The sequence below is a fragment of the Notolepis coatsorum genome (assembly GCF_963971535.1).
Source record: "Notolepis coatsorum genome assembly, chromosome: 7".
Taxonomy (NCBI): Eukaryota; Metazoa; Chordata; class Actinopteri; order Aulopiformes; family Paralepididae; genus Notolepis; species Notolepis coatsorum.
This window is the reverse complement of record NC_140171.1, coordinates 12,667,010-12,694,286: the sequence shown is the minus strand read 5'-3', so window position 1 is coordinate 12,694,286 and position 27,277 is coordinate 12,667,010. Positions and strand designations below refer to the sequence as shown.

At 42.5% G+C, this 27,277-nt stretch overlaps 1 protein-coding gene across 1 annotated transcript; it reads left to right on the top strand.

The window, feature by feature from the left end:
• On the top strand, nucleotides 1-23,725 carry LOC311232626 (pentatricopeptide repeat-containing protein 1, mitochondrial-like; the record flags this gene model as incomplete). The annotated part of the gene is made up of 10 exons (XM_084319486.1): nucleotides 1-165; nucleotides 6,533-6,715; nucleotides 7,002-7,100; nucleotides 8,482-8,622; nucleotides 9,792-10,010; nucleotides 11,575-11,676; nucleotides 11,858-12,583; nucleotides 13,798-13,914; nucleotides 16,642-16,824; nucleotides 20,260-23,725. The coding sequence occupies 10 exons, from the start codon at nucleotides 1-3 to the stop codon at nucleotides 20,500-20,502; spliced, it is 2,178 nt and encodes a 725-aa protein (XP_084175612.1). The 3' UTR covers nucleotides 20,503-23,725.
• Nucleotides 23,726-27,277: the final 3,552 nt, after the last annotated feature.

Here is a 27,277-nt window from a genome sequence, read left to right as displayed (position 1 = left end):
ATGGGCCCCGGTCTGACCTCGAACTCACATAATCATCTCAGACCTGTCGACTCCGGCTCCTCCCGGCAGCACGTCGACGTGTCCCTGAGCGACACACTTAACCCCCTAACTGCTCCCCATGAGCGGGTCGGCACCTTGCGTGGTCGCCTTCGAATGCCCATGAATGTGTGAGTGAATGGGTGAATTTCAAACCTTTATTTAAAGGCAACTGAGGTTTCCCTCAATTACATTTACATTTAGTCATTTAGCTGGACGCTTTTATCCAAAGCGACTTACAAGTTCTGGACGACAAGTCAACAGTAAGGGCACAACTCTGGCAGCTGAGTAACAATGTTCATGAAACAGTGTTGAAACGTGGGCGCTGCCGTGTTGAGTGCATAGTAGTAGAGACATATTAGTATAGTAGGTAGTAATATAGACAAGGAAGATTATTTAGTGGACGAGTGAGTGCATGATAGTAGAAGGTTAGTATTTTTTTTTTTTTTTTTACATACCTTTTAAATCGTAAGCTTAGCATTGTATTGTATTTTATCTTAGTACTTTTGATCATGTCTATTTTATTATCTATTCTATTTTATTCTATTATTCTATTGTATTTTTTGCACAATCAAGGCGGGCATGGCCACCTTCATTTCACTATATGTCTTGTATAGACATAAAAACCTCTTGAATCTCTTGAATCTTGAATCATCTTGTACATCATGTGAGGGACAAATGTTCATGTGATGAGGGACAAATGTTTTGGATAAAAGAGCTACATGAATGCAGTCCATTTACTAAAGAGACCAGCAGTGAGCACAGCTGATTGATTGATTGAAAACTTTATTAACAGATTGCAGAATGGGTACAATACAGTACGGCTCAATACACACAACTACTGGATGCAGACCAGAAAAGACTCTCGTCTTGTTTACATCAGGGTCCTCCATTCCACAAGACATACAAATATACAGTACTGTGTGAGAAGAAAATATATATATATATACATCCAAAGGGGAAGAAACTGTACATTGGATCAGCTGATCAATACAGAGAGGAGCTGTTGGACACTTCTTTCTGCTGCCTGGCTCGACTGAACAGATGCAAATACTATATATCTTGGTGGACGGACCCACAGAAAGACAGACGCACATGGAGAGAATGAACACATATCAGCATGATGGGAGAGACTTATCAGACATGGTAATAAAGTAAACTGCCTCACCTTCCTGTTGAACTGTGCAAGCGTGTGTTTCTTAGTATCACCACTAGATGGCAGCGGTTGATATCTTTACACGTCCCATGATGGCAGCAATATTAGGTTCAGTTTTCTCCAGCAGTTCAACCCAGACACAGAAAATATACATTTTTCTTTGTATTATTATTATTATTATTATTATTATTATTATTATTATTATTATTATTATTATTATTATTATTATTATTATTATTATTATTATTATTATTATTATTATTATTATTATTATTATTATTATTATTATTATTATTATTATTATTATTATTATTATTATTATTATTATTATATATAGATAATAGTCTTTATAATGCAATGTATACTTTCTGAGAATATACTTTGGATGCTTTTTATGTATTCAGAAAGTACACTAAAGGTCTGTTAAATTTAAACCACTTAGGTTCTACTTTGTGTGTTAAAAGGTGTACTTAAGATGTGCTTAAATATAATGACATTATACTTTTGATGTCTTTTTGGTTACTTTTAATTACCAAAATAGTAGTTTTTAATAATAAGTACTTTTAATAAATTACCTAATACAACTTAAGTTGGGTAAACATCTAAAACGAATTGTGTATGCTATATATACGAGTAGTGGAACCAGTGGCGGACTGGCCATCGGGACGTTCGGGACGAATCCCGATGGGCCGGAACCAAAGTGGACTGGTAAAAAAAAAAAAAAAAAAAAAAAAAAATCTTTACTTTTTTTTTTTTACTTTTTTTTTTTTGGGCCAGTGTGTGGGCCAGAGTGTGGGCCACTAATGTGGGCCGGTGTGTGGGCCAGTGTGTGGGCCAGTGTGTGGGCCAGTGTGTGAGTCGGTGTGTGGGCCACTAATGTGGGCCAGTGTGTGGGCCGGTGTGTGGGCCAGTATGTGGGCCGGTGTGTGGGCCGGTGTGTGGGCCAGTATGTGGGCCGGTGTGTGGGCCAGTATGTGGGCCAGTCTGTGGGCCGGTGTGTGGGCCAGTGTGTGAGTCGGTGTGTGGGCCACTAATGTGGGCCAGTGTGTGGGCCGGTGTGTGGGCCAGTGTGTGGGCCAGTATGTGGGCCGGTGTGTGGGCCGGTGTGTGGGCCAGTATGTGGGCCAGTGTGTGGGCCGGTGTGTGGGCCAGTGTGTGGGCCAGTGTGTGGGCCACTAACGTGGGCCAGTGTGTGGGCCGGTGTAGTGTGTGGGCCGGTGTAGTGTGTGGGCCAGTGTGTGGGCCGTATGTGGGCCGGTGTGTGGGCCGGTGTGTGGGCCAGTGTGTGGGCCGGCAATAAAACAATAAACAAGTTGCATAAACTAAATCAGATAAAAAATTATCACAGTTCTGGTTTGCCTTAAGATGCAGTTTAAGATGGGTCTTGAACATGGAGTATGTAGGGCACTCTCTAATCACAACTGGTAGGCTATTCCAGTAGTTACCACTTTTAACAGAGAACACAGTTTTTGCAATGGTAGTATACCGAAAAGGCACCTTACAGTCCCCTCTACTGATGGCCCTGGTGGTAATGCCAGTGTCTGCTTTCTGTTGGATGAACTCATTCAATGGGGGAGGGGCAAGTCCATGCAGAACCTTGTACATGAAGCAAGTATATTTGAAAACTTGGAAATTCTCGAAAATTTGCATGTTATATTTTTCTAAAACATTACAGTGATGAAATGAAATTGGTTTCCTATCAAATACTTTTATGGCTTTTTTGTAGAGTAATTCTATTGGTGTAAGAGTAGTGACATATGAAAGAGACCAGTTGATAAAACAGTACTCGATGTGTGATAAAATCATTGAATGCAGAAACATCCTTGCAGCATTAACTGGCAGGCAGGGCCTGATCTGCCTGAAGTTTTCGATGTTAAACTTGACTGTGTTTGTCACTTTCTTCACATGACTTTTTGAAGGTCAATGTAGAGTCCAATGTGACCCCAAGATACTTGAATTAATGTACAATGTCCAGCTCCGCCTCTCCCAGAAACACATTAGAGTGAGTGACCTCTACTGGTGACTTTGTGAACATCATACACACTGTTTTCTTGGTGTTAAGTGAAAGACATGCTTTTGTTAGCCAGTCTTGAATGAGACATGAGACATCAGTGAATGAGATTCACGTTTCCTCCCAACCGCGAGTAGGCCTAGAAGCGCAGAAATGGAGAATGCAAAAAAAGAAAGGGTGGAGCTGAAAATGCTAGAATAAAAAAACTAAAATTGCTAGTAAAAGACGCAGAACAATGTTCTAAAATTACAGACATGTTTAGTAGAGGAAGGGCTGGCGTTAGAATAGCTGCTGCTGCTAATGATGATGAAGTTCAAGTGGAAGGAACCAACAGTAACATGACAGGTGCGTGCAGTAGCCTAGTGCATATTCTACTGTTGGTATCTGCCGGTTCATGAGGGCTAGCTAGCCTATACTAGCTCTTGCAGTGATTTCAGTCATTCTATTACAAGACAATGTGCTTTCCGTATTCCTGATTCCTTACAGCACGTGGACGTAAATAGTCGTGACTCGTGACGTTTTTTCTCTGACTAAAAGTTTAGTTAGCAATGTTAGGACTAGTGCCCACCACAGCATCAGAAGCTAAAGTGCTAACCTAGAGAGCCAATCAGAACCTAGGACGGGCTGCAAATTAATCGGCTACTAATATTATAATAGTAAATACTCAAATAAAATACTATTATGTTCCCTTCCAAATTTTCATGTTGATGTAATATTGGTAATCTAATTGATTGAATTGATTAGTTGCCATTTTACATGCTTAAATAAGATGTACCTTAGAATTCCCAACTGTTAGCCATGTTCTCGATCTGTATATGATTAGTCTCATCTACATGTTTGTAAATAACCACAGCTAACTAGCTTAAGCTAACAACTAGGTCAACTACTACCCCGTAGTTAAACAAATGTGATTGCATATAACAGCTAACTGCTACAGCTAAGTTGGTAGTTAGCCTATTCCATTCATGTTGAATGTATTTATGAAGGTTGTTGATGGTGGTTGGCGCTGATTAGCAGACATGATTCTGTCAGTCTGCCACAGGGCAGCTGTGTTTGCTGATGCTGCTCACGACCACCAGTAGCGTATGACTGTGTGAGTGTGAATGCTTGATGGTTTCTGTGAAGCGCTTTGTGGAACAATGCTGATACAGTTAAGAATGAGTAATTCGCTTTTGGTTTTTAAGAAAATGGTTTGTAAAGCTATTTTTGAAAACTACAAGGGTGAATAATACTGTTTTCTTTTGCTATTTTCTTTTAGAATACTGTTTTGGAGTCTTAATTTTTTTAATTTTTGTTAAGAATATAGGGCAGGCATATATAAGCATTATGCTTCAGTCTGTACCTTTTCAGTCACTGTAAAATCAAATATTGTTAAATGATGGTGTATATTGTATTGTGTGAGATGATGACTGAATAAACTACTACTACTACTACTACTACTTTGGGTGTTTTCAAAAGGCTGAAAAACGCTGTATGAATTCAAGCCAGAGAAAACAGGCTCTTGGAATGGGTGTCTGGGAGGAAGTGGGGGGTCTTTCGATGTTGATTAAACGGCAAGCAACTAATGTCATGAGTGCCAAATTAAAGGACAATAAATCCAATCTAACTGAAATTGTGTAGCACAGACCTTTCTATTAGGGATGCTCGATATTGGCTTTTTTATCGATACCGATATACCGATATTGTCCAACTCTTAATTTCCGATACCGATATCAACCGATACCGATATATGCAGGGTTTCCCGCCCCAAAAAATGGAATAATTTCAGGTCATTAACATTACATATCTCTTGTTGTGGAATTAACACAACATTATGCATACTTTTGACAATAAATAAAATCAGAATTTGTTCTTACTTGCTTGCCTGGGTAAATAAAGGTTATAGAAATGTAAAAAACTATTTAAAAAAAAAAAAACGATACCGATATTTTCCGATATCACATTTTAATGCCGATATCGGCCGATAATATCGGTAGGCAGATAATATCGGACATCCCTACTTTCTATGGATCAAAACCTCAATATTATTATGGTGTAGTTAATACTTCATGTATCCTTAATCCCTAGGCTAATGAGGCACTAAGATGTTAGTAAAAGAAAAAAACATATGCCAATGACAGGAAGTAACGGTATATGTATGTGTGTATCTGTGTGTGTGTGTGTGTGTGTGCACTGTGCATGAGTGCACATCTAGGGGCGGTGTGTAGATTTGGTCTCCCTGATTTTGACTCCTTAGCCACAGCCTTGGGTTGTTTAAAAGTGGACAAGTGTTTCATAATGGCCGTTGTGTGGGCCGGTTTCGGGGCCGGTGTGTGGGCCGGTGCGTGGGCCGGTGTGTGGGCTGGTGCGTCTGAATGTCCCGGGCTGAATTTGTGTCCCAGTTCGCCACTGAGTGGAACTGAGAGAAGTTCTGAAAGTTAGGAGCGAGCGTTAGGAGTAACGCGATTGGGCGTTAGTGGCCAATCAGGCCGCGCAAACCGAACGCGGAAGGACAACCACCTTGGGGAAATTATTCACGCTTTGACTGGTTCGAGGGCGTTGTGTCGATAATCTACTATTCAGGCTGGCTTGGTTCGAGGCAGTCGCAGCATCGGTGATCTACTCCTCAGGTCGGCTCGTCATGACAACATGCAGCACGCATGGCATCAGACACCAGACTAACTAACTAACGTCAGCTAAACGCCTTGTGAGATACAAGTCTAAAACACTGAATTAATGTAATTTACTCTCGACTGTCAGGCACTCTCCGACGTTAACAGCACCATGTGTGGTTTGGGGAGCTAACCAGTTAGCTGTATTTAACTTCAGCTCGCTCCTAGCTGCCTCAGCTACTGTAGCTTACTATAACCTTGATCACGACAGCCTGCAGGTTCACTCTCCAGGATGCTGCGGCTCCTCGCTCGCTCCTCCTGCATGATGCGACATGATGGGAGACATGTCTTGATCCAGGATGTTGCAAAGTTCTCACGGGCTCATCATCATGCGACCCGTCCATCCACATATGGGTAACAGTACTGTATATTTGAATATCGTATATCACAAATGTAACTACTACTAAATACCTGTATGTCATGTATGTCCCTATGCCATAAATGTCATGTATGTTGTGTATGTCATAAATGTCACTATGAATTGAAAATGGGGGACCCTGATGTAAACAAGACAAACATTTTTCTCTGGTCTGCATCCCCTTAACAATTGTGTGTATTGAGCCGTACTGTATTTGTACCCATTCTGCAATCTGTTAAATAAAGTTTTCATTCATTCATTCATCCAGAACACTCCAGCCATCTTCTCCTTGGTTGCACGTTTCGCCAACCGGGTCTCAGTCTCGGAGGGCAGTTAGCAGATCTGTGTTCCTCGCAGGTTCCCAGAGCAGCAGGGGTGTGGACGTCGCTGCAGAGAGGGACGAGCCCGGGGAGCACTTCGGCACGCTGTCCGCCGATCTGGCTTCCAGGAGGTCCTTTAAAAAAAGCAGCCCAGAGCTGCAGAATCTACAGTACCAAGAAGAGGTAAACAAGACGAAAGTCTTTCCTCTGGTCTGCATCCCCTTAACAATTGTGTGTATTGAGCTGTACTGTATTGTATTACCCATTCTGCAATCTGTTAATACTATTTTCAATCAGTCAATCAATCAATCAATCAGGTGATTAATTGAAAATGGAGTCCCTGATGTAAACAAGACGACAGTCTTTTTCTGGTCTTCATCCTCTTAGCAGTTGTTTGTATTGAGCTGTACTACTGTGTATTGTACCCATTTTGCAATCTGTTAATAAAGTTTTCAAATCAATCAATCAGGAGGATGACGAGGCGCGGGTGACGTCTTGGAAGTACAGGACGAAAAACACGCCACAGTGGTACTTTTTACAGTGCAAGAAACTCATAAAGCAGAACAAGGTCAGTCTGACTTATCCGTCTCTCACTCACTCAACTACCCACCCAACTAACTACCAGTACCCACCCACTCACTCTCAACTACCCATCCACCCATTCACTCTACTACCCACCCACTCACTCAACTACCCACCCACTCACTCACTCAACAAGTTCAAGTTTCTTTGATAGTTGTCATCCAAAAATACAGAATACTTTTATATGAAATGCTTTTTTTCTGTTTTGCTCCTGAGAGTGTGCTAGATAAAAAATAGATAAAGTATAAAATAGAAAGTCAAAAGTACGTAAAAACAAGTGTAAACAAAAGTGTTCAATATACAATACAGAGTAGAAAAAATTAGTAACTGAGTTACAATACAATATACAGTACAATGCAGAAATGGGATAAGGTGCAATGAGGTATGAGTTGTAGTGCAAATCTCTTTACCAATAAATATAAAGTGTGTTAAAGTGTCTAAAGTGGGTGCTACAGTGAGTTGTTTATTTAAAGTAAGTGTGGATGTGTGCTGTGAGTGTATTTGATGGTTTGTTATTACATAGTGTTATTGTCATTGAGCATCCTGATGGCCTGGGGATAGAAGCTCCTTCTGAGTCTGTACTGGCCATGAGACTCCGGTATCACTTGCCTGACCGCAGCAGTTCAAACTACCCACCCACCCACCCACCCACTCAACTACCCACTCACTCACTCACTCACTCACTCACTCACTCACTCACTCACTCACTCACTCACTCACTCACTCACTCAACTACCCACCCACTCACTCACTCACCCACCCACTCACTCACTCACTCACTCACTCACTCACTCACTCACTCACTCACTCACTCACTCACTCACTCACTCACTCACTCACTCACTCACTCACTCACTCACTCACTCACTCACTCACTCACTCACTCACTCACTCACTCACTCACTCACTCACTCACTCACTCACTCACTCACTCACTCACTCACTCACTCACTCACTCACTCACTCACTCACTCACTCACTCACTCACTCACTCACTCACTCACTCACTCACTCACTCACTCACTCACTCACTCACTCACTCACTCACTCACTCACTCACTCACTCACTCACTCACTCACTCACTCACTCACTCACTCACTCACTCACTCACTCACTCACTCACTCACTCACTCACTCACTCACTCACTCACTCACTCACTCACTCACTCACTCACTCACTCACTCACTCACTCACTCACTCACTCACTCACTCACTCACTCACTCACTCACTCACTCACTCACTCACTCACTCACTCACTCACCCACCCACCCACCCACCCACCCACCCACCCACCCACCCACCCACCCACCCAGCCACTCACTCAGCCACTCTGTCTCATTCCTCCTCTCCTGTGTCCTCTTTAGCTCCAGGAGGCATTGGATGTGTTTGCCAAAGACATGCTGGAGGGAGAGAGGCTGCAGCCAGAAGAAAGCAACTACACCATCCTAATAGGAGGCTGTGGTCGCGCTGGACACCTTAAGAAGGCCTTCAAACTCTACAACGATGTATGGATAGATACACCCTCACACACAGCCCTCTGTAAACACTGTTACCTCTCTGTAAGAAGGCCTTCAGAATCTACAACGATGTATGGATAGATACACCCTCACACACAGCCCTCTGTAAACACCGTTACCTCTCTGTAAGAAGGCCTTCAGAATCTACAACGATGTATGGATAGATACACCATCACACACAGCAACTACTCCTAAACTAGCACCTGTATCTGCCAGCCTGCTGTGTCTAGGTAGGTAGGTAGGTAGTAGGTAGTTTTATTTAGACAATAAACATATACAGATCACATGAGTATTTGCTTTGTCAGGGATAGAAAAACGAAAAGTCCAGGACTTATTTCCATGCTTGGTTCATACACGTAGTACCACTCATTACAGTAATATTTCACAATCATTACATTTGATAGTAATAATGGCACACAGTCATTAATGAATACACCAAACATGCGCATTTGTTGAGACATGCCGTCTGTTTTCCTGTTTGTCTGACCATGTTTTAAGTAAGGGCTAATTTATAGCTACGAGGTCATTGTCGCAAAATAATTGACCGACACAGAGTTTAAAATACCGAGGCGCAGCGCCGAGGTGTTTTAAACGTCAGTGAAGGTCAATTATTTTGCGACAATGATCGAGTATAGCTATACATTATCCCGCTTATTACATGGCTAACTTACTAACAATATACCTAATTCATTTTACATCGACAAGACGAGATCAAATGCAGACGCAGTTCTGTTCTGGCTCCGCTGTCATCGTCACACACACTCCGCTGTCAGTGCAGCCAGCAGGTGTGTCTGATTGGCTGCACTGATGCAGTGTGTCAGTGGCCTTAATTGCGAACAGCTGCGCACAGCGGTCATTATTGCTCGGCAGAGGTCCGTTATCGAGTAATATCGGACCTCCGACGAGCGCTATTGACCAATCACAAGCAAGCATTTCGGCGAATGTGAAAACGCCATGTAATAACTTGTTTTAATCTAGTTCTGTTTTAACTTTTGCATTTATTTTACCCCCTGGCTGCCCCCTATCCCTCAGAAGGCTGTGCCTTTTGCCAGTTCGCCATTGTAAATAAGAATTTGTTCTTAATGACATACCTGGTTAGATAAAGGTTAAATAAATGAAATAAAAATAAAGATAAAGTGTGTGTGTGTGTGTTCCAGATGAAGAAGCGAGGTCTAGCCCCCACCGACGCCACCTACACCGCCTTGTTCAACGCCTGTGCCGAGACGCGGGTGAAGGAGCAGGGCCTCCAGCACGCTCTGAAGCTGGAGCAGGAGCTCCGTCGCCAGAACCACCGCCTCAGTGACATCACCTACCACGCCCTCCTCAAGACGCACGCCCTGACCAATCACCTTCAAGCCTGCCTCCACACCTTCAGGGTACACTGCGCGCGTGTGTGTGTGTGCGTGCGCGCGCCCAAACGTTCAAACCTTTGTCCGTTATGTTGGCATTCGAATTCTAAATCAACATTTGAATTTTACATTTTTAATAAAAATTATTTTAATTAATTCTTTATTTTTTTTAAATATTTTTTTCTATTAATTTTGTTTAAACCAATGGGGTTTTTCTTCACAGTTGCAGATAAAGATTAGGCTACACTAATATTATAGTATTAAAAGAAACTGAGTTATATTCATTAAAGAAAGTTGATTTAATTGCTTTCGTTGGGCTGGGGCTTCTCCCTGGGCTGGGGCTGGAAAGTTGATTTAATAAAAAGAAAAAGACTAATTTAATCAGATTAATCACTTTATTCAAATTGAGGATTTAGTTTGAGGATATTTAAAAAATATATATATATATATTATATATATATATTATTAAAAATAAAAAATCTTTATTTATTTATTTATTTTAAAGTATTTTTTTTAAACAAAGTTCGAATCCCAAAAACAGGCTTCGGGAACAGCCTTAGTTCAGTGAGTACATACATGTTTGGAGTATGGATATTGTTGTAATGTAACCAAGTAGCGTAAACAATTACTTTCCCCAGAGAGTAATTAATAAAGTAATTTGTTTTGAGGTACGATGTAACCTCATAGTAGCACTCTTTTCCTTTTTACCCCGTTGAATGCCACCATCCGCGGCCAATGTTAACGTTAATATCGCCTAATCTATGTTTTAAATTATGGCTATGTGTCTAATCTGCCCGTCGCTTATCAAAGACTCATTTTCCAGTCAACATTGGCAAGGCAGATTGTATTTTTATCGCTTAATTTCCGTTTGATAGCATTTTGTAAATCACCCGTTTTCCGGGGAAAAACAACCCATGCCTATGATAATCGCCTTTTACTGGAATATTCCAGAACGTTGTCATTTGTCGGCCTATTTATGAATCGTTTTCAAATAAACGCTAGATGATCGATAGTATATGTGTGCGAGCGTGCGTGCGCTGATAATCGCTGCTCTTATTTCCTCATGGCTTTTACAGTCAAAACAGCCATATCACATATCACATAAACGCTTATATGTCCGTAAAAACGAGTCTGATTATCCTAACACTGATAACATAGATTCCTTACCTGAGGTCAGATGGTATCCAAATGGTTTATTCCAATTTCCGATCGCCATTCGAAAAAATCGATAAATGTATTGATCCATCGTGTGTACAGTACAACACATAGACCCCGGCTGCATCAGTGAGAAGTAAAATGTGGAGTCAGAAATCCGTTCTCCCATTCACTTTCATTGAGTCCATTCCAAAAGGGTGATTTACCATCTGGGAGACGATAGGGGGCGCTTTTTTCCACATCTGAGCGCCGGCGGTCCCTGGATCTCCAACGGTAGGCTCGCGTGATGAAATATGATTTCAGATCGCTAATAATAATAATAAAAAAAAAAAAAAAAAAAACGAGAATACTCGTGACCGTGGCATTCAACGGTCGGGGCGTAAACCAGAGAAAAGCCGTGAGTGGCACTCAAAGTGTTAATGTGTGTGTGTTTTAGGAGATGTTGCAGGGCGGGCATGCTGTAACACAGGAGACATTCCACTACCTACTGATGGGATGTGTGAAGGACAAAGAAACAGGCTTCAGACTGGCTCTACAGGTGGGTTCATACATGGTTACATATACATATAGAAACAGGCTTCAGACTGGCTCTACAGGTGGGTTCATACATGGTTACATATAGAAACAGGCTTCACACCGGCTCTACAGCTGGGTTCATGTAAAACACTGTGACGTGGGCCTGAAAATGATAGAATGGGCCAAATGTTTTTGTTTTTCAGATTTGGCGGCAGATGCTGAGGTCTGGTATTCGTCCGGATTATACGAATTATAATCTTCTCCTGCGTAGCGCGAGGGACTGTGGGATTGGTGATCCCACCCAGGCCTCTGACCTTTTGCTGAGCTCCGATTGGACGGGCCAGAGTGGGAGGGGGCGGATAGTTAAGACAAAGCCATGGTCACGGGGCAAGCCTCCAATAGACATTGACCTCCTGGAGAAACAGTTGTTCGTCCAGCCTGGTCACCATGGCAACAGCGTCCGTCACCAAGACGACGGCAGCAACGGAGACGGCGTGGTCCTGCCAGTAGCCGAGGAGGAACCCGGCAGGAGACAGGACTCCAGTCTTCTGGTGTTGGAAAAGGAAAGACCAAACATCCCCATGGTCTCCCCCGCCGGCCAGTTGGAGCCAGGCGCCGTGGCCCCAAACCTGCTGGACCTTTTTAACGGAGAGAGGAGCGCCGTAGTGTCCCTCGGCGCCGTGAGCGGAGCGTCCGATAGGCTAGCTCTGATAGGAGGGGCCAAGGGCTTCCTGGAAAGGATGACAGCCGATGGACTCTATCCCAACCTCAAAACCCTAACCCTATTGGCTGACACCATGGAGCCCAGCTACCAGTCACTGCAGAGCCTTCTGCAGGTTGCCAAGCAACACAAGGTGAAGCTGGACGTGGCCTTTTTCAACTCTGTGATTCGTCGGGCAGCCAGAGCTGGTGACCTGGATGGTGCAAAGGTACACAAGCATCCTTAACCTCCCCTCATCCATCCTTGACCTCTCTTCATCCATCCATAACCTCCCCCCATTCATCATTACCCTCCCTTCATCCATCCTTACCCTCCATTCATACATCCTTACCCTCCCTTCATCCATCCTTACCCTCCCTTCATACATCCTTACCCTCCCTTCATACATCCTTACCCTCCCTTCATCCATCCTTACCATCCCTTCGTCCATCCCTACACCCTTGTTCACAGGGTTTACTGTTCAAGCAGTTTTATATCCATAATAATTTAAAACCACCTCATTTTCAGATTGGCATGAACATACTGCAGGGCGTTCCCTAAACAATGCTATAGGGGGCGTGGTTGCGCCACTATGACAACGCACCAGCGCCACCATGTGTATAAAAAAACAAGAAATATATAATATACTGTATATTTATTGATAAATTTTTTGCAGTGAAAGCTTGGGGCTAGCTTAGAAACGGATGTCTAATATGTGATTGCTTTGTCCTCTGTCCAGTGTGTGTGTGTATGCGTGTGTTTTTGTGTTCAACGTTAAACTATTGTGCAATCTTATATACCATACATAAATAAATAACTTATTTGGAACTTAACTTATTTGGAACTTACCCTTGTGTTGCTATTTTATTGAAATTGTGTTTTTTAAAGTTGCAGGAAATTACAGCAAATGGATTTCTTTATTGCAATTCTTTTTTTGCCTCCCGGACGGGGGCCACATATGGGGGCGACAGTGGCTCGGTAGGTAGAGCAGTCGTTTGGTTATCTGGAGGTTCCCGGTTCGATTCCCGCTCCCCCAGGGCAGCATGTCGAAGTGTCCTTGAGCAAGACACTTAACCCCTAATTGCTCCCGATGAGCAGGTCGGCACCTTGCATGGTTGCCTCCGGCCTCGGTGTGTGAATGTGTGAGTGAATGGGTAAAAATGTGAGGAACAAATTGTAAAGCGCTTTGGATAAATAAATGCAGCCATTTACCATTTACCCCCTAATTGAAACTCGGCACCATCTTGTTTGAAAATTCTGGGGAAAGGCCTGTACTGTATTTTAGAAGTTACACATTGGGTTTTGATATGGGTATCATGGTGCTTAGGGTCTTAGGACTTACTCCTAACATAGAGAATCGCATGAAAACATTAAATATGAGCCAAATCGGATGTGTTAGGTTTGCACCCAACAACGGCAATACATATTTTTTTCTCATTCCAGGCGGTGTTGCGTGTGATGCACCAGCGACATGTCAGTGTGGATGTTCAGACCTACGGTAGTCTGGCACTGGGCTGTACGCAAGAGAAGGATGGCCTACAGCTGCTCAAAGACATAGAGGTAACACACGTCCTTAAGACGAGTCACTAGTGTTAACAGCTGCTCAAAGACATGGAGGTAAGACAAGTCACTAGTGTTAACAGCTGCTCAAAGACATGGAGGTAAGACAAGTCACTAGTCAAAACACCAACATTTTGGGAAATTAGCTTATTTAACATCTTCCCTGGAGTTAGACAAGAAGATGCATACCTTTTTTGTCTCTGTGCATGCATTAGGCTTAGGGAACAGCCGCTCCGTTAGCGTAGCTTAGCGTCATTCACTGGAAGTGGGGCAGAGTTGTAGCCTGACGTTCCCTACAGTGCCCTAGTCACGAAATATACTCCAAATACAAGTCCAAAACGTTCCTGTAAACATGTTGTGACCTGTGTATTTACCACGTGGAGAAATAAAAAATAATTGAATTCGACAATTACGTTTTCTAAGCAAATATACTCGGAACTATTTTTTGCCTAACCACTCCTCTCTGGGCGCAGTCAGTGATTTCTACGTGAAGCCGTGTTTGTTGACATTCTCATTCATTCAAAGGATCCGAACCGATTGAAGTTTATGGATACCATGACTTAAAATCCTCTTACCTTGACGATTAAAAGCCTCCCCAATTTAGAAAACAGTATTCCAATGGCTGGTCTTGATAGGCTGCTAGCTAACGGAGCTAACAAACAAACACAGAACCGGGCGGACACTAAAGCAGATAACTAGGCTAACTTCCGGTCGGGGGGTTCCAAAATAAAAGAGCGGCGTCTATAGCAGCGGAATACGTTTATTTTGTACATTATCTAACGTTAACACGAACCTAAACTAACTTTAGGTTAGTTGTAACGTTAGTTTAGGTTCGTGTTAACGTTGGATAATTTACAAAATAAACGTATTTCCGCTGCTATAGACGTCGCTCTTTTATTTTGAAACCCCCCAGAAAGGAAGTCATTGCTCTCGTTATTTGCTTTAGTGTCCGCCCGGTTCTGTGTTTGTTGGTTAGCTCCGTTAGCTAGCAGCCTATCAAGACCAGCCATTGGAATACTGTTTTCTAAATTGGGGAGGCTTTTAATCGTCAAGGTAAGAGGATTTTAAGTCATGGTATCCATAAACTTCAATCGGTTCGGATCCTTTGACTGAATGAGAATGTCAACAAACACGGCTTCACGTAGAAATCACTGACTGCGCCCAGAGAGGAGTGGTTAGGCAAAAAATAGTTCAGAGTATATTTGCTTAGAAAACGTAATTGTCTAATTCAATTATTTTTTATTTCTCCACGTGGTAAATACACAGGTCACAACATGTTTACAGGAACGTTTTGGAGTTGTATTTGGAGTGTATTTCGTGACTGTAGGGCACTGTAGGGAACGTCAGGCTACAACTCTGCCCCACTTCCAGTGAATGACGCTAAGCTACGCTAACGGAGCGGCTGTTCCCTAAGCCTAATGCATGCACAGAGACAAAAAAGGTATGTATCTTCTTGTCTAACTCCAGGGAAGATGTTAAATAAGCTAATTTCCCAAAATGTTGGAGTTTTCCTTTAACAGCTGCTCAAAGACATGGAGTTAAGACAAGTCACTAGTGTTAACAGCTGCTCAAAGCATTGGAGGTAAGACAAGTCACTAGTGTTGACAGCTGCTCAAAGACATGGAGGTAAGACAAGTCACTAGTGTTCTGTCTCAATATGTGAAGGGGAATACCAGTATTCAGTGTTTTACATGTTATTCTCATGGCCTAGGACAGTTCAGTGTTTTACATGTTATTCTCATGGCCTAGGACAGTTCAGTGTTTTACTTGTTATTCTTATGGTCTAGGACAGTTCTGTTTTTTACTTGTTATTCTAAAGGCCCTCCCATAGTCGAGCAGACTGTACACAGAGCAGACTCCGCGGAGGTCCGCGCGGCTCTTTGAGCTTTGATCTCAGCGGACAGCAGACCCACAGGTGCGAAGCGCCTATTTTCTGACGCGCGGACATCCGCGCCGCTGACTTGGTGTCACACAAAACGCTGCTCGGCGTTTTGGTTGACATCGAACTGCATTTAATGTGACGCCGATCTGCATTTTACTCTGACCACTCGCTCCGTGCCAACTGCCAAGAGAGATGTTTGAATGGCTTTTCTAAATGAAGTGTGTAAAATTGCCAGTTTTATTTCGAAATATTGGAAACGGAGATAACATAGAATGTTATCTCCGTTTCCAATATTTTTAAATAAAACTGGTGCTTTTATTTCATGCAATGCGTGTTTCATTTCAGCACCACGCGCTGTCCACCTCAAGCCTATACGGTACATTGCATCTCGCTACCTGTTATTCAAGTGCGTAAAACTTTTTTTGTGGGAAATGTAGTAAAACTGGTGCGAGAAATGTAGGAAATAGACCGCGGACGTCCGCTGAGATCTGCTCGACTATGAAGGCTCAAAGAGCCGCGCGGACCTCCGCGGAGTCTGCTCTGTGTACAGTCTGCTGGACTATGGGAGCGCCTTTAGGGTCTAGGACAGTTCAATGTTTTACTTGTTATTATTATGGTCTAGGACAGTTCATTGTCTGTGAACATGAACTCTTTGTATGCTATGTAATAATTTAAATATTATAATTTATCATCTTTCAAAGCAATTATATCTGGTTGAAAGTATGATGTTATGATGTGTTTGCACACAGTTTTGATATCTAAATTAACAACGAGCACAAGATGGAATTTCAGTCAGTGCTGGAGGCCCCATCTTTATGCACCTAATCCTTTCCCGTTTCCTGTAGGAGGCGGGGCTTATGCCTAACGTCTACGTGTTCAGTGCTCTAATTGGCCGAGCCGCTCGGAGGCTGGACTACGTCTACCTTAAGACTCTCCTCAAGAGCATGAAGGACATGGGGGTGTGGCCTAACGAGGTCGTCATCAAACAGCTGGAGTTTGCGGCTCAATATCCACCAAACTACGACCAGGTGTGTTCATTTTTAAATGTGCCTACCTACCACCTGACGAGGACCCCTTGAGATAGGAACATTTGCGTTTTGTTTGCCCCAGTGTATTGTGTCAAGATATAGATTAGATTAGATTAGATTCAAATGTATTGTCATCACACTGACACAGCACAAGTACAGTACAACGAAAAAAGAAGTAACGGCAAAGTGCAATAGTAATATACAATATACAGGTGATTAAACTGTATATAAAATATATAAATTAGTACTAGAATAGAATAGAATAGTAATACTTTTATTATCCTGAGGGAAATTTGACACTGCAAATCGCTCAACATTAAACATTTAGACGGAACAGGTCACGAATAAGAATAACAAAACAAATTAAATTGCCTAAGATAATAGTAGAATAAAATAGAATAAAAATGGAATCAAATATACAGTAAATAAATACAGTAAAAAATATACTGAGGTCTACAGTAGGTGTAGTATTGCACAGTGCTGTTTCAAAATTATGTTATTATGTTATAGTATTATCATGTTCAGTGATACAGGTATAAAGACACTATTGTAGTAGTCATACTGGCCAGCAGCGTAACTAGTAAGGGATATGTACAGATAATATAGATATAGTAACTGCAAAATGGATTAGTAAAAGGGATTATATACAGGTATGTACAGACGGATACGGTATATACAGCGTTATTGTACATGATACATGTACATAGTTTGTTCAACTTTACAGTTACACGTGTCGTGTACCGTTTACTTTAAAAACATAAAAACGTTCAAAAGCACCCAGGAAGCTCCTTTTTTAGAATTAGCTACATCTGATAATAAATGATTCTCTTTTTGAATGTCACCCTCCCTTTCTTCCTCCCTACCACTCCTCTCTGAACTTCATAAAAGTCAGACAAAGCTTTCCAAAAGCTCAAACAGTGAACTCCAAGCCCACGTGGTTGAACTAAAAATCCAAAGAAACAGACTAAGAAATGACGTAAACACCATGATCAGAACCGCAAAAAGAAATTTCATCAACGACAAAACTGAGGAAAACAAAAACAAACCCCGCGAACTTTGGAAATTACTCAATAATCAACTAGGCTGCAGTAAAAAACTTAAAACCAGATTCTCAAACATAAACATAAAGACGGACAACACGCTCATCACAGACAAGCTGGATGTAGCCAATTACTTAAACATCTTCTTCACAAACATAGCCACAACACTGGTAAACAAACTACCCTCCCACTCAGGGCATTATGGGGTAGAACACATAGTAGCATACTACAAAAACCTAGGGGTCCACAAAGACGACTTCAAACTTGAAATGGTAACAACCGATGAGGTACTCAAAAAATTGAGCGCCCTCCAACCTAACAAGGCCACTGGCCATGACAACATCCCCTCCAAATTCCTCAGAGACGCAGCAGCCGCCATCACCCCAGTCATCACACACATAATAAACCTCTCTATAAGACAGGGGCACGTCCCCAAGGACTTCAAAATTGCGAGAGTGACCCCTCTACACAAAAAGGGCAGCAAATTAGACCCAGGCAACTACCGCCCTGTTTCTATTCTTACCTCCATCTCGAAAGTCATGGAGAAAATAGTCTACGAACAGGTCGAAAAGTACCTGGCGGAAAAAAACCTAATCTACGAATTCCAATCTGGCTTCAGAACGTCCCACTCCACTGACACATGCCTCCTCTATTTGAACGACCACATCAAACAAGAGGTGGACGCTGGCAAATACTGCGGCATGGTCATGCTGGACCTACAAAAGGCCTTCGACACTGTCAATCACTCCATTCTAATGGACAAGCTAAAAGCAATTGGTTTTGATAGCCTATCAGTGAGCTGGATGCAATCCTACCTGGAGGGGAGAGAACAGATGGTAGAGGTAAACGGTACTCTATCCCCCCCCCTCACAGTGAGCTGTGGTGTTCCACAAGGAAGCATACTAGGACCGCTACTCTTCCTAATTTATGCAAATGACATGTCGTCAGCCTGTGACTGCAACTTGTTCCTGTTTGCGGACGACTCAGCCCTGCTGGTCTCTGACAAGAACAAATTGCAGGTTGAAAAAACCCTCAGCACGGAACTAGGCAAAATCTGCATATGGCTCGCTGATAACAAACTATCATTACACATGGGCAAAACAGAGTCCATTCTCTTCGGTTCAAATAACAAACTCAGCAAGACCGACGGCTTCTCAGTTACAGTGGGTGACAATATTGTCACAAGGAAAGACGAAATTACCTACCTGGGTTCCATCCTAGAGGCAAATCTTTCCTGTGACAAAATGGCATCCAATGTAATAAAAAAAGTCAACCAACGAACTAGATTCTTGTACCGGATCTCCTCTCTGGTAAACAAGAATACCCTGAAGACTCTGGCAGGAGCACTCATTCAAGGGTACTATGACTATGCGTGCACCTCATGGTACCAAAGCACCTCAAAGGCGCTTAAAACAAAATTACAAACATCACAAAACAAACTGGTCAGACTACTACTTGACCTGAACCCCAGAACCCACCTCACCCCTGCCCACTTTGCCAACCTAGGATGGCTTAGAGTAGACGACAGAGTACAGCAACTTGCAATGGGCCTGGTCTACAAGATACACTATACGACCGGGGTGCCCATGTACATGTCAAAATACTTCCCAAAGGTCAGTGAATACCACAACCACTACACCAGAGGAAGCTCAACAAATCATGTTAAACCCAGATTCGGCTCAAACAAGGGACTAAACACGTTTCGCAATTATGCCACAACAATGTGGAACGCCCTACCCAAAGCTGTAAAGGAATGTGAATCCCTGCCCACATTCAAAACTGCCCTTAAAGAGCACCTACGGGAGGCTGCAATTCGAAACTGGCCACCGTAAATGCCCAAAACCCCCACCACCTCCTAATAGACAGTCTCCTCCCCACCGCATGTATATATTCCCTCCCCGCCGTATGTATATTTCCCTCCCACCCACCCACCCCCTCCTAATGTACAGTCCCCTCCCCATCATATGTATATACTCTGTCAGGATCTAGGGGTAACAGTACTGTATATTTGAATACCGCCTATGTCACAAATGTATCAGTACTAAATACCTATATGTCCCTATGCCATAAATGTCATGTATGTTGTGTATGTCATAAATGTCTATATGAATTGAAAATGGGGGACCCTGATGGAAACAAGACAAACGTCTTTCTCAGGTCTGCATCCCCTTAACAATTGTATGTATTGAGCCGTACTGTATTGTACCCATTCTGCAATCTGTTAAATAAAGTTTTCATTCATTCACTCTCTCTACCCCCCCCCCCTCTCTATCTCTCTCCCTCTATCTCTCTATCTCTCTCTCTCTATCTCCCCCCCCCTCTCTCTCTCCCTCTATCTCTCTCTCTCTACCCCCCCCCCTCCCTCTCTCCTCTCATTCATCTCCTGCGATCCCAGCACAAGTCCAGGAACAACTACTTGGTTCAGATCGACGGTTTCCGTGGTTACTACCAGCTGTGGCTGAGGTCCATGCCCGGCCAGGGCGCCGAGGAGGAGGAGGAGGAGGAGGGCGAGGAGGCGGAGATGGACGGGGTCCCCGAGGACGACGGCCGGACGGCGGCTCAGAGGAACCAGCAGGCTGCGGTCAGGAGACACAACGTCCGCAAGAAGCAGAGGAGCGGCGGCGCGTCTCCCGCTTAACACAAACCTCTGCCCCCCGCCGAGGACAGGAGAGATGACCTCGTCTCCACAAGACAACGAACGGACCTGTGTGTCCTGCCGACACCTAAGTCGGGGCGACAGTGGCTGTGTATGTAGGACTCTTTGATAGCTTCCTGGTTACCAGGAAACACAGACTATCTCCATGGCTACGTTCACACTGCGGGCAAAAGCGGCCCGATTATAAAATAAGCAAGACTAAAACTAGTAAAAGAGTAAAAAACAGCCTTGTAGCCTTTGGATGTTCTTGCTAGGGATCCAGATGAGGAGTGCGTTGCAGTAGTCCAGCCTGAAGGAGACAAAGACGTGGATGAGCTTTTCGGCGTCAGACAGAGTGTGGGGCAAAGTTTGGCGATGTTCCTAAGGTGGTAGAAGGAGTTTTTGTACAGTTGTCTGATGTGCGCCTCAAAGGTCCATTTTGACCCCTAGGTTGGTGATTGTTGGTGACAGGGTGATGTTCTGGCCGGAAAAGGTGATGGTGGATGAGCGGACCTGCTGTGGGGTGCCAATGAGAATGGCTTCAGTTTTGGAGCTGTTTAACTGTAGGAAGTTGTGCTTCATCCAAGCCGTAGTCTCCTCCAGGCAGGTGGTCAGAGTGGATGATGGCAGGACTGTGGATGGGGTAGGGTTTATTTTGAGGTCGAGTTGGGTGTCATCAGCGTAGCCTAAGTTGGAGAGAAAGCAGTGCCTTGTGGCTTCTACTGATCAAACTGTGTAACCTATTGTAAGTGTATTTATGATTCAAAGAGCCTTGTGTTATTTTTGTGAATATGATTATATATAATTATCGCTGTGTACCACGTGTACTTCTTTTGAAACCTCTCAATACATGATGACTGCACTTTACAGAACCTTGAAGCCACAAGTGGAGTCATTAGTGCCATGCTGTACCCACTGAGTTGGAGGAGTCTCACGATGGAGGAACCAGACGTGCATAACCTAAAGTTGTATTGGCCTTAGATGGCTCCTTTTTGTGGCGTGATTTCGCTAATATAAATGAGTTTGTGCCAATCAGACCTGGCAAGTTAACGTTAGCTAGCTATAACCTAGGCCTACTTGGTGAGTTTGTTTGTGAGTGAGACATGAGATAGACTCATTACACTATGGTCAGACACTATTTCTTGCCTACCTTATCTATTAAGTGTCATATGACTTATTTTAAGATCACAGTCGGAGACCACTGAAGACGGCATTCAGTCTATTTTATAAGGCCTTTGATTCCCTGGAACACAAACTACAAATAAATAAATGTGAACAATTGACACTTATTTCTGTATATACAGTAGTTATGTTATGTATAATGTTTTCTGTTTTCTGTCTATACTTACTGTTGAATTAAGGAAGAAATGAATAGAGGGAGTCACTTACTATTGTGACTAGTGGTGGGACTCGATAATTTTTTTTTATCGAAAATCATTCGAGACTAGTTAATTAATCTAAATTAAATGCATATCAATATTTGATGCGAAAAGCAACATTTTTAATTAATTAATTAAATTAATTAATCTCATTTTAATTGCATAACCATTTTATGCCTGATATTCTATATTCATATTTCAAAGTGCATGTGTCCGGATGGCAGAATTCAGTACCAAAGCTATATATTTTAGGTTATTGTATTATATAATTGTCATAATAGAACATTCTAGAACATTTGTGATGTCACAGTATGATGTCATGGTTGAATATTCTAGAACATTTGTGATGATGTCATAGCCGAACATTCTCTAGAACATAGGTGTCAAACTCATGGCCCGCGGGCCAAATGCGGCCCGCCACGTCATTTGATGTGGCCCCCCAAGAGCTCTGGTAAAAAAAGATTTTTTTTTCTTTTTTTTTTAACATTAATCTTGTGTTAAAAAATATCGGCGTTAAAATAATTGTGGGTTAATGCGTTAATAAAGCTTTGACAGCCTTAGTTATTACACATTCTTACACATACATGTGTGTTGAACATCTGAGGTATTGATGAAGTAACAAAGGAAAAAAGCCAAAAGCACTTACTCCTCAGACATTCTTTGACAATTTTACAGCCCAAAATACAAAAAAGATCCAGGCGGAATAGGTAACAAAGGGTTGAAGAAATATTGTCTGAACTGTCAGATGCAAGCTGGCTGTGTGACATAACCGAGCATCTCGCTCAATTGAATAAGAAGCTGTAGGGACGCAAACAAGTCCCACCCAAAACTTGACCAATATAGTTGTGAACTGAGACAACCCTTATTTTGTTATTTTTGAGTACAGTTACAGTTGTGTGTTCATGCAGACACATAATAGCAATTTCATTACGAATTGAAAATGGGGGACCCTGATGTAAACAAGCCGAAAGTCTTTCTCTGGTCTGCATCCCCTTAACAATTGTGTGTATTGAGCTGTACTGTACTGTACCCATTCTGCAATCTGTTAATTAAATTAAAATCTTCCATTAGTTGGATGTATGGCCTCTGCAAGGTTGTGTGCAGCCATTTGTTTTTGTAACATCTGCTACATCTGTCCCACACGTTCTTTGCAGCTCACAGTTGTTAGTTCTGCCCCTCTTGACTGTGACAAAAAGGTTTTGAACAAACTTAATGTCATAGCTTGTATTTGATGATATTCTTCTTTGTTATTTACTTGAATGGTTTGATCATTGATTGATGGAGTAATATGGGGTTCTGATAAACAAAAATTATTTGTTAAAATAACATAAGCTAACATATTTTTACATCTATGCAAATGCATATGCAATATGTAATAACTTGAATAAGTAATAAATACAGAAACAACATGTTTAACAATATGTAAATGAATAGCTACATTTATTTTACATTAACATTTATACGGTCTTTGGCCCTTTGAGGGCAACCATAATGCTGATGTGGCCCTCTGTGAAAATGAGTTTGACACCCCTGCTCTAGAACATCGAACATTCTAGAACATTTGTGGTGATGTCATAGCCGAACATTCTAGAACATTGAACATACTAGAACATTTGTGGTGATGTCATGACCGAACCATCTAGAACATTTGTGTATCAGCCAGGTCAGTGTGCAGCTTGAAACCGTGCTGAGCTGTACTGAACAGATAGACTAAACAACATAGATTTTCGGCTTTCCAGTGTGGAGGAATTTTCATGTGTCGAGTCGGCGGTGATTTTGGAGACTGGGAAAATACAGTTTTCTTACCTTGTAGTAGTGAGTAGTGAATATTTAGGTAAATAGATTTAGGACCACTTCTGTAAAGAAAGACTTCGCTGTGGAAGAGAAATAAACCATTTGGATATCTTTGTTTTACACTGGAGCGGCTGTGGACATTATTTTTCTTTATCAACGAACGTACTACTCACGAGTAAGTAATTTTAACCAGTAGAGTGGAATGTCGGCCCTCATAGTACTGTATCTACAAAACCTTCTGTTTAAGCATCTTCCATTGATTAATTTGCTTAGATTTTTCTGGTCTGGTCAATTTGAGCATGGTGTTATTCACAGTCAAAGATAAATCTTTTTTTATTGATATTCTCATTTGGTTCATTACAATTTACTCAATCATAGTAACAGACACAGTATTTCTGACACTGGGAATACATTCCCTGAGATCCATAAATGTCCCTAGAATCAGAGAACATGCAAATGGGCCATATAAAAAAAAGTCTGTAAATGTGTATTCTACGTTCTTATGGAATGAATGAGATAAAAAAAGTTTTTTTGTAATTAATTTTGAGTTAATTTTCATAACGTGATAATTTGCTGTGTAATTAATTAATCTAATTAACGCGATAAACTGACAGCCCTAATTTTTTTTAAATCCTCCGGATTCCTGAAACGGTCTCCCTAAGTGGCCAACATCTTCGCAGCTGGGTTCCCATGAATGAAGTACGTCACTCATTGTAGCTAAGGGGCTACACAACCCTGACTGTATTTAGATTGTTTAGATTAAACCACTACTAAAGAATATTAATGGCCAGACAGTACAGTTAGACAAAATGGCGGACACTCCATTGACTGCGCGGGGACAGGGATACAAGTTGAACAAGCATAATTTTAATGTCAATAGCAAACATACATATTATTTATCACGGTTCTCCTTTAATAATAGAATGTCAGTGCAACAAAGTCAGCGGTAACGATAGTTCCTATACTACGGATACTCGACCGGTGGAGCTCTGAATGGAGTGAGACGAAGCGAGGCTGCACAGGGAAAAGCAAGATGGTGGCTGGAGACGGTGGTTCTCTCTAGAGCTCCGGCTCCAGAGAAACTGTAGACTGTTGGGATAATCCTGTCGTCGCTGGGAGAAGGGGTCTCGTACGGAACCGGTCCTTGTATTCCTAGCGCCCGATGGCAGGGTTAATAGCTATTAATCCAAAAGCCCGTTGGCATAGATTATAGCTAGTTAGCTCCGTCTGTACTGGAAGCTAACCCGCAGGCGGTCTCCAATGAGTAGTTATGTCCAGAACGTCGCTGGGTTTAACTATAAGTCTCTCCACGTTACTTCGCTTACACAAGTCACTATACTGTGCCAATAATGGCTCGACAATATTATAGTGGTATCTAATTAGCCATACGGCTCTCTATAACGATACACTGCTCTCGGTCTGTGTACAACTGCACCAGACGTCCTCTCTCTCACTCTGTTAGTTTTCCTGTTAATGCTGCCGCTGCACGTCTTCTCCCCACACACTCTATATTAGTTCCCTGTGGACTCAGCCTGTTCACCTGTACAGATCAATGCGCTCTCTCGATTGTCCGGGCATGCCTGAACATGTTCTGAAAACCTGTCTAGGGGGGCGCGCGCCCTGGCGCCTACGGCGTTAAGAATGGGACATACAATAAGCGAATGATGAATACTGTTAGGCAAACAGATGACGTAAAGATATATATCTTATATATATAAACAATATATAAGTTATACAAAATAATAAACGCAGACTTTCAGTGTTAATCTGGACCTTCAGAAATTCTTAAACTGCAAAGCGTGTCCTCGTACACCTGAATTTGCATACAGACACACTCCGCCAGCTCCTTATAAGGAGAAGGAGGCGTGTGCAAAACAGCAGAGCACCAGAACATTGCATCTGCACCATGCTGACCCATTCAACAGGTAGCACAGAAGCGATTTGCGACTGATCTCAAAATTAGATTAGATTCAAATGCATTGTCGTTATACAGCACAAGTACAATACACCATCCAACCAGAGTGCAATAGTAACCTACAATGCACAGGTGATGAAACCCAGACATCTCATTCAGTAATGTCAATACTGAATTACTGCACGCTTGTCAAGAGCCAATCGTGCAGTCTTTCAGTATTGACATTACTAAATGAGATGTCATGTTCTATAGTAGGACTTACTACTATAATACCTAATAAAACAAGTCATTAGAATAATAGAAGCCTACTTTGCTGGAATGATTAATTTAGCACATATACAGTACGTGTGTGTGCTGAGGCTGCCTCACTAAGCCGTTTCCCCAAGCTTTTAATTTAGTTCTAGCAATATGCATTAAGCAGCTAGCTTAAAACTCCCACCGCTAGGCTAGCCGCTCCAACCCCCCGCTTCTAGTCATTGTGCTGCCTAGCTTAGCACTCTCTACTGAGCGCACAGAGAGGAAATTGGTAACTATATTCTTGTCGGACTATAGAAGATGGTAAGCTAATTTCCCATTATGTTCTCCTCACTACATCCTTGGGATCTAGCATCTACGGCCTCAACCCTGCCTTACGCCGTCCACTGAACTCAACCCTGCTTGACGCCGTCCACTGAACTCAACCCTGCTTGACGCTGTCCACTGAAAGTAAACCGCGGCGCCAACCTGTGTGACTGATGTCAGTCTTCCTTCTTCTGCTCAGTACCCCATCTAGAAAAGGAGCCGACACTTGATTGTTTCACCATGGACATGAGCTTAATAATCATCGACAGTGAAGACGACAGTGAAGACGACATCGTGGAGGTGGACGAGAAGAAGAGCACAGGTAACGTTGGTGTCTCTTGTGGTACTAGGGTTGGTAGCATCATTGTCAATACCTGGAGCTTGCGTCAAAGGAGCACAGGTCAATTGAAGTTGGTAATGCTCTTTTGGGGGCTGTTATGGGTCATGTCACAGTGTGTTGTTCCATAGTATAAATATCTATAGGCGTGTTTATACTTTCTTTTGAAATGAGACCAGTAACTTAATGATATACTTGTCTTTATAGACAAAGGTAGTGATATATTAGAGACTATTCTGAAGCCCTAATGCACAGAAAAGCACTGTTATGCACCTCCTCTGTATTGTACCATTGTCCCACACTGGAGTACCTATATCTATTCATCTCTCCCTCCCTGTGTATTTATACTGTACTGTGTGTGTGTCTGTGATGGTGCCAGACTATACGTTGTCTCCTAGTAAGTTGGATGAAGACCTGGTGATCACCTTCTCTCGGAAAGCCGAGGTGCTGCCTCACGCACGCTACGACTGCACCATACACCCGTTCACGTGAGTAGAATACTGCCTCACACTACGACTGCACCACACACCCGTTCACGTGAGTAGAATACTCCCTCACTACGACTGCACCACACACCTGTTCACATGAGTAGTGTGGTATATTCTAAGCACATACCCAAGGATTATTACAGTACAATGAGGTTGCTATCTGGAAAGGAAGGAAGATCATAATGATAGAATGGTCTCCTCATCTGACTTCAAATATAGCCAGTAGAGAAAATAAGCTTGTGCAACCAGACAACAGAGCTATAGTTTAAAACTCATGTGAATTAGAAGGTTGTTGTTTACATAC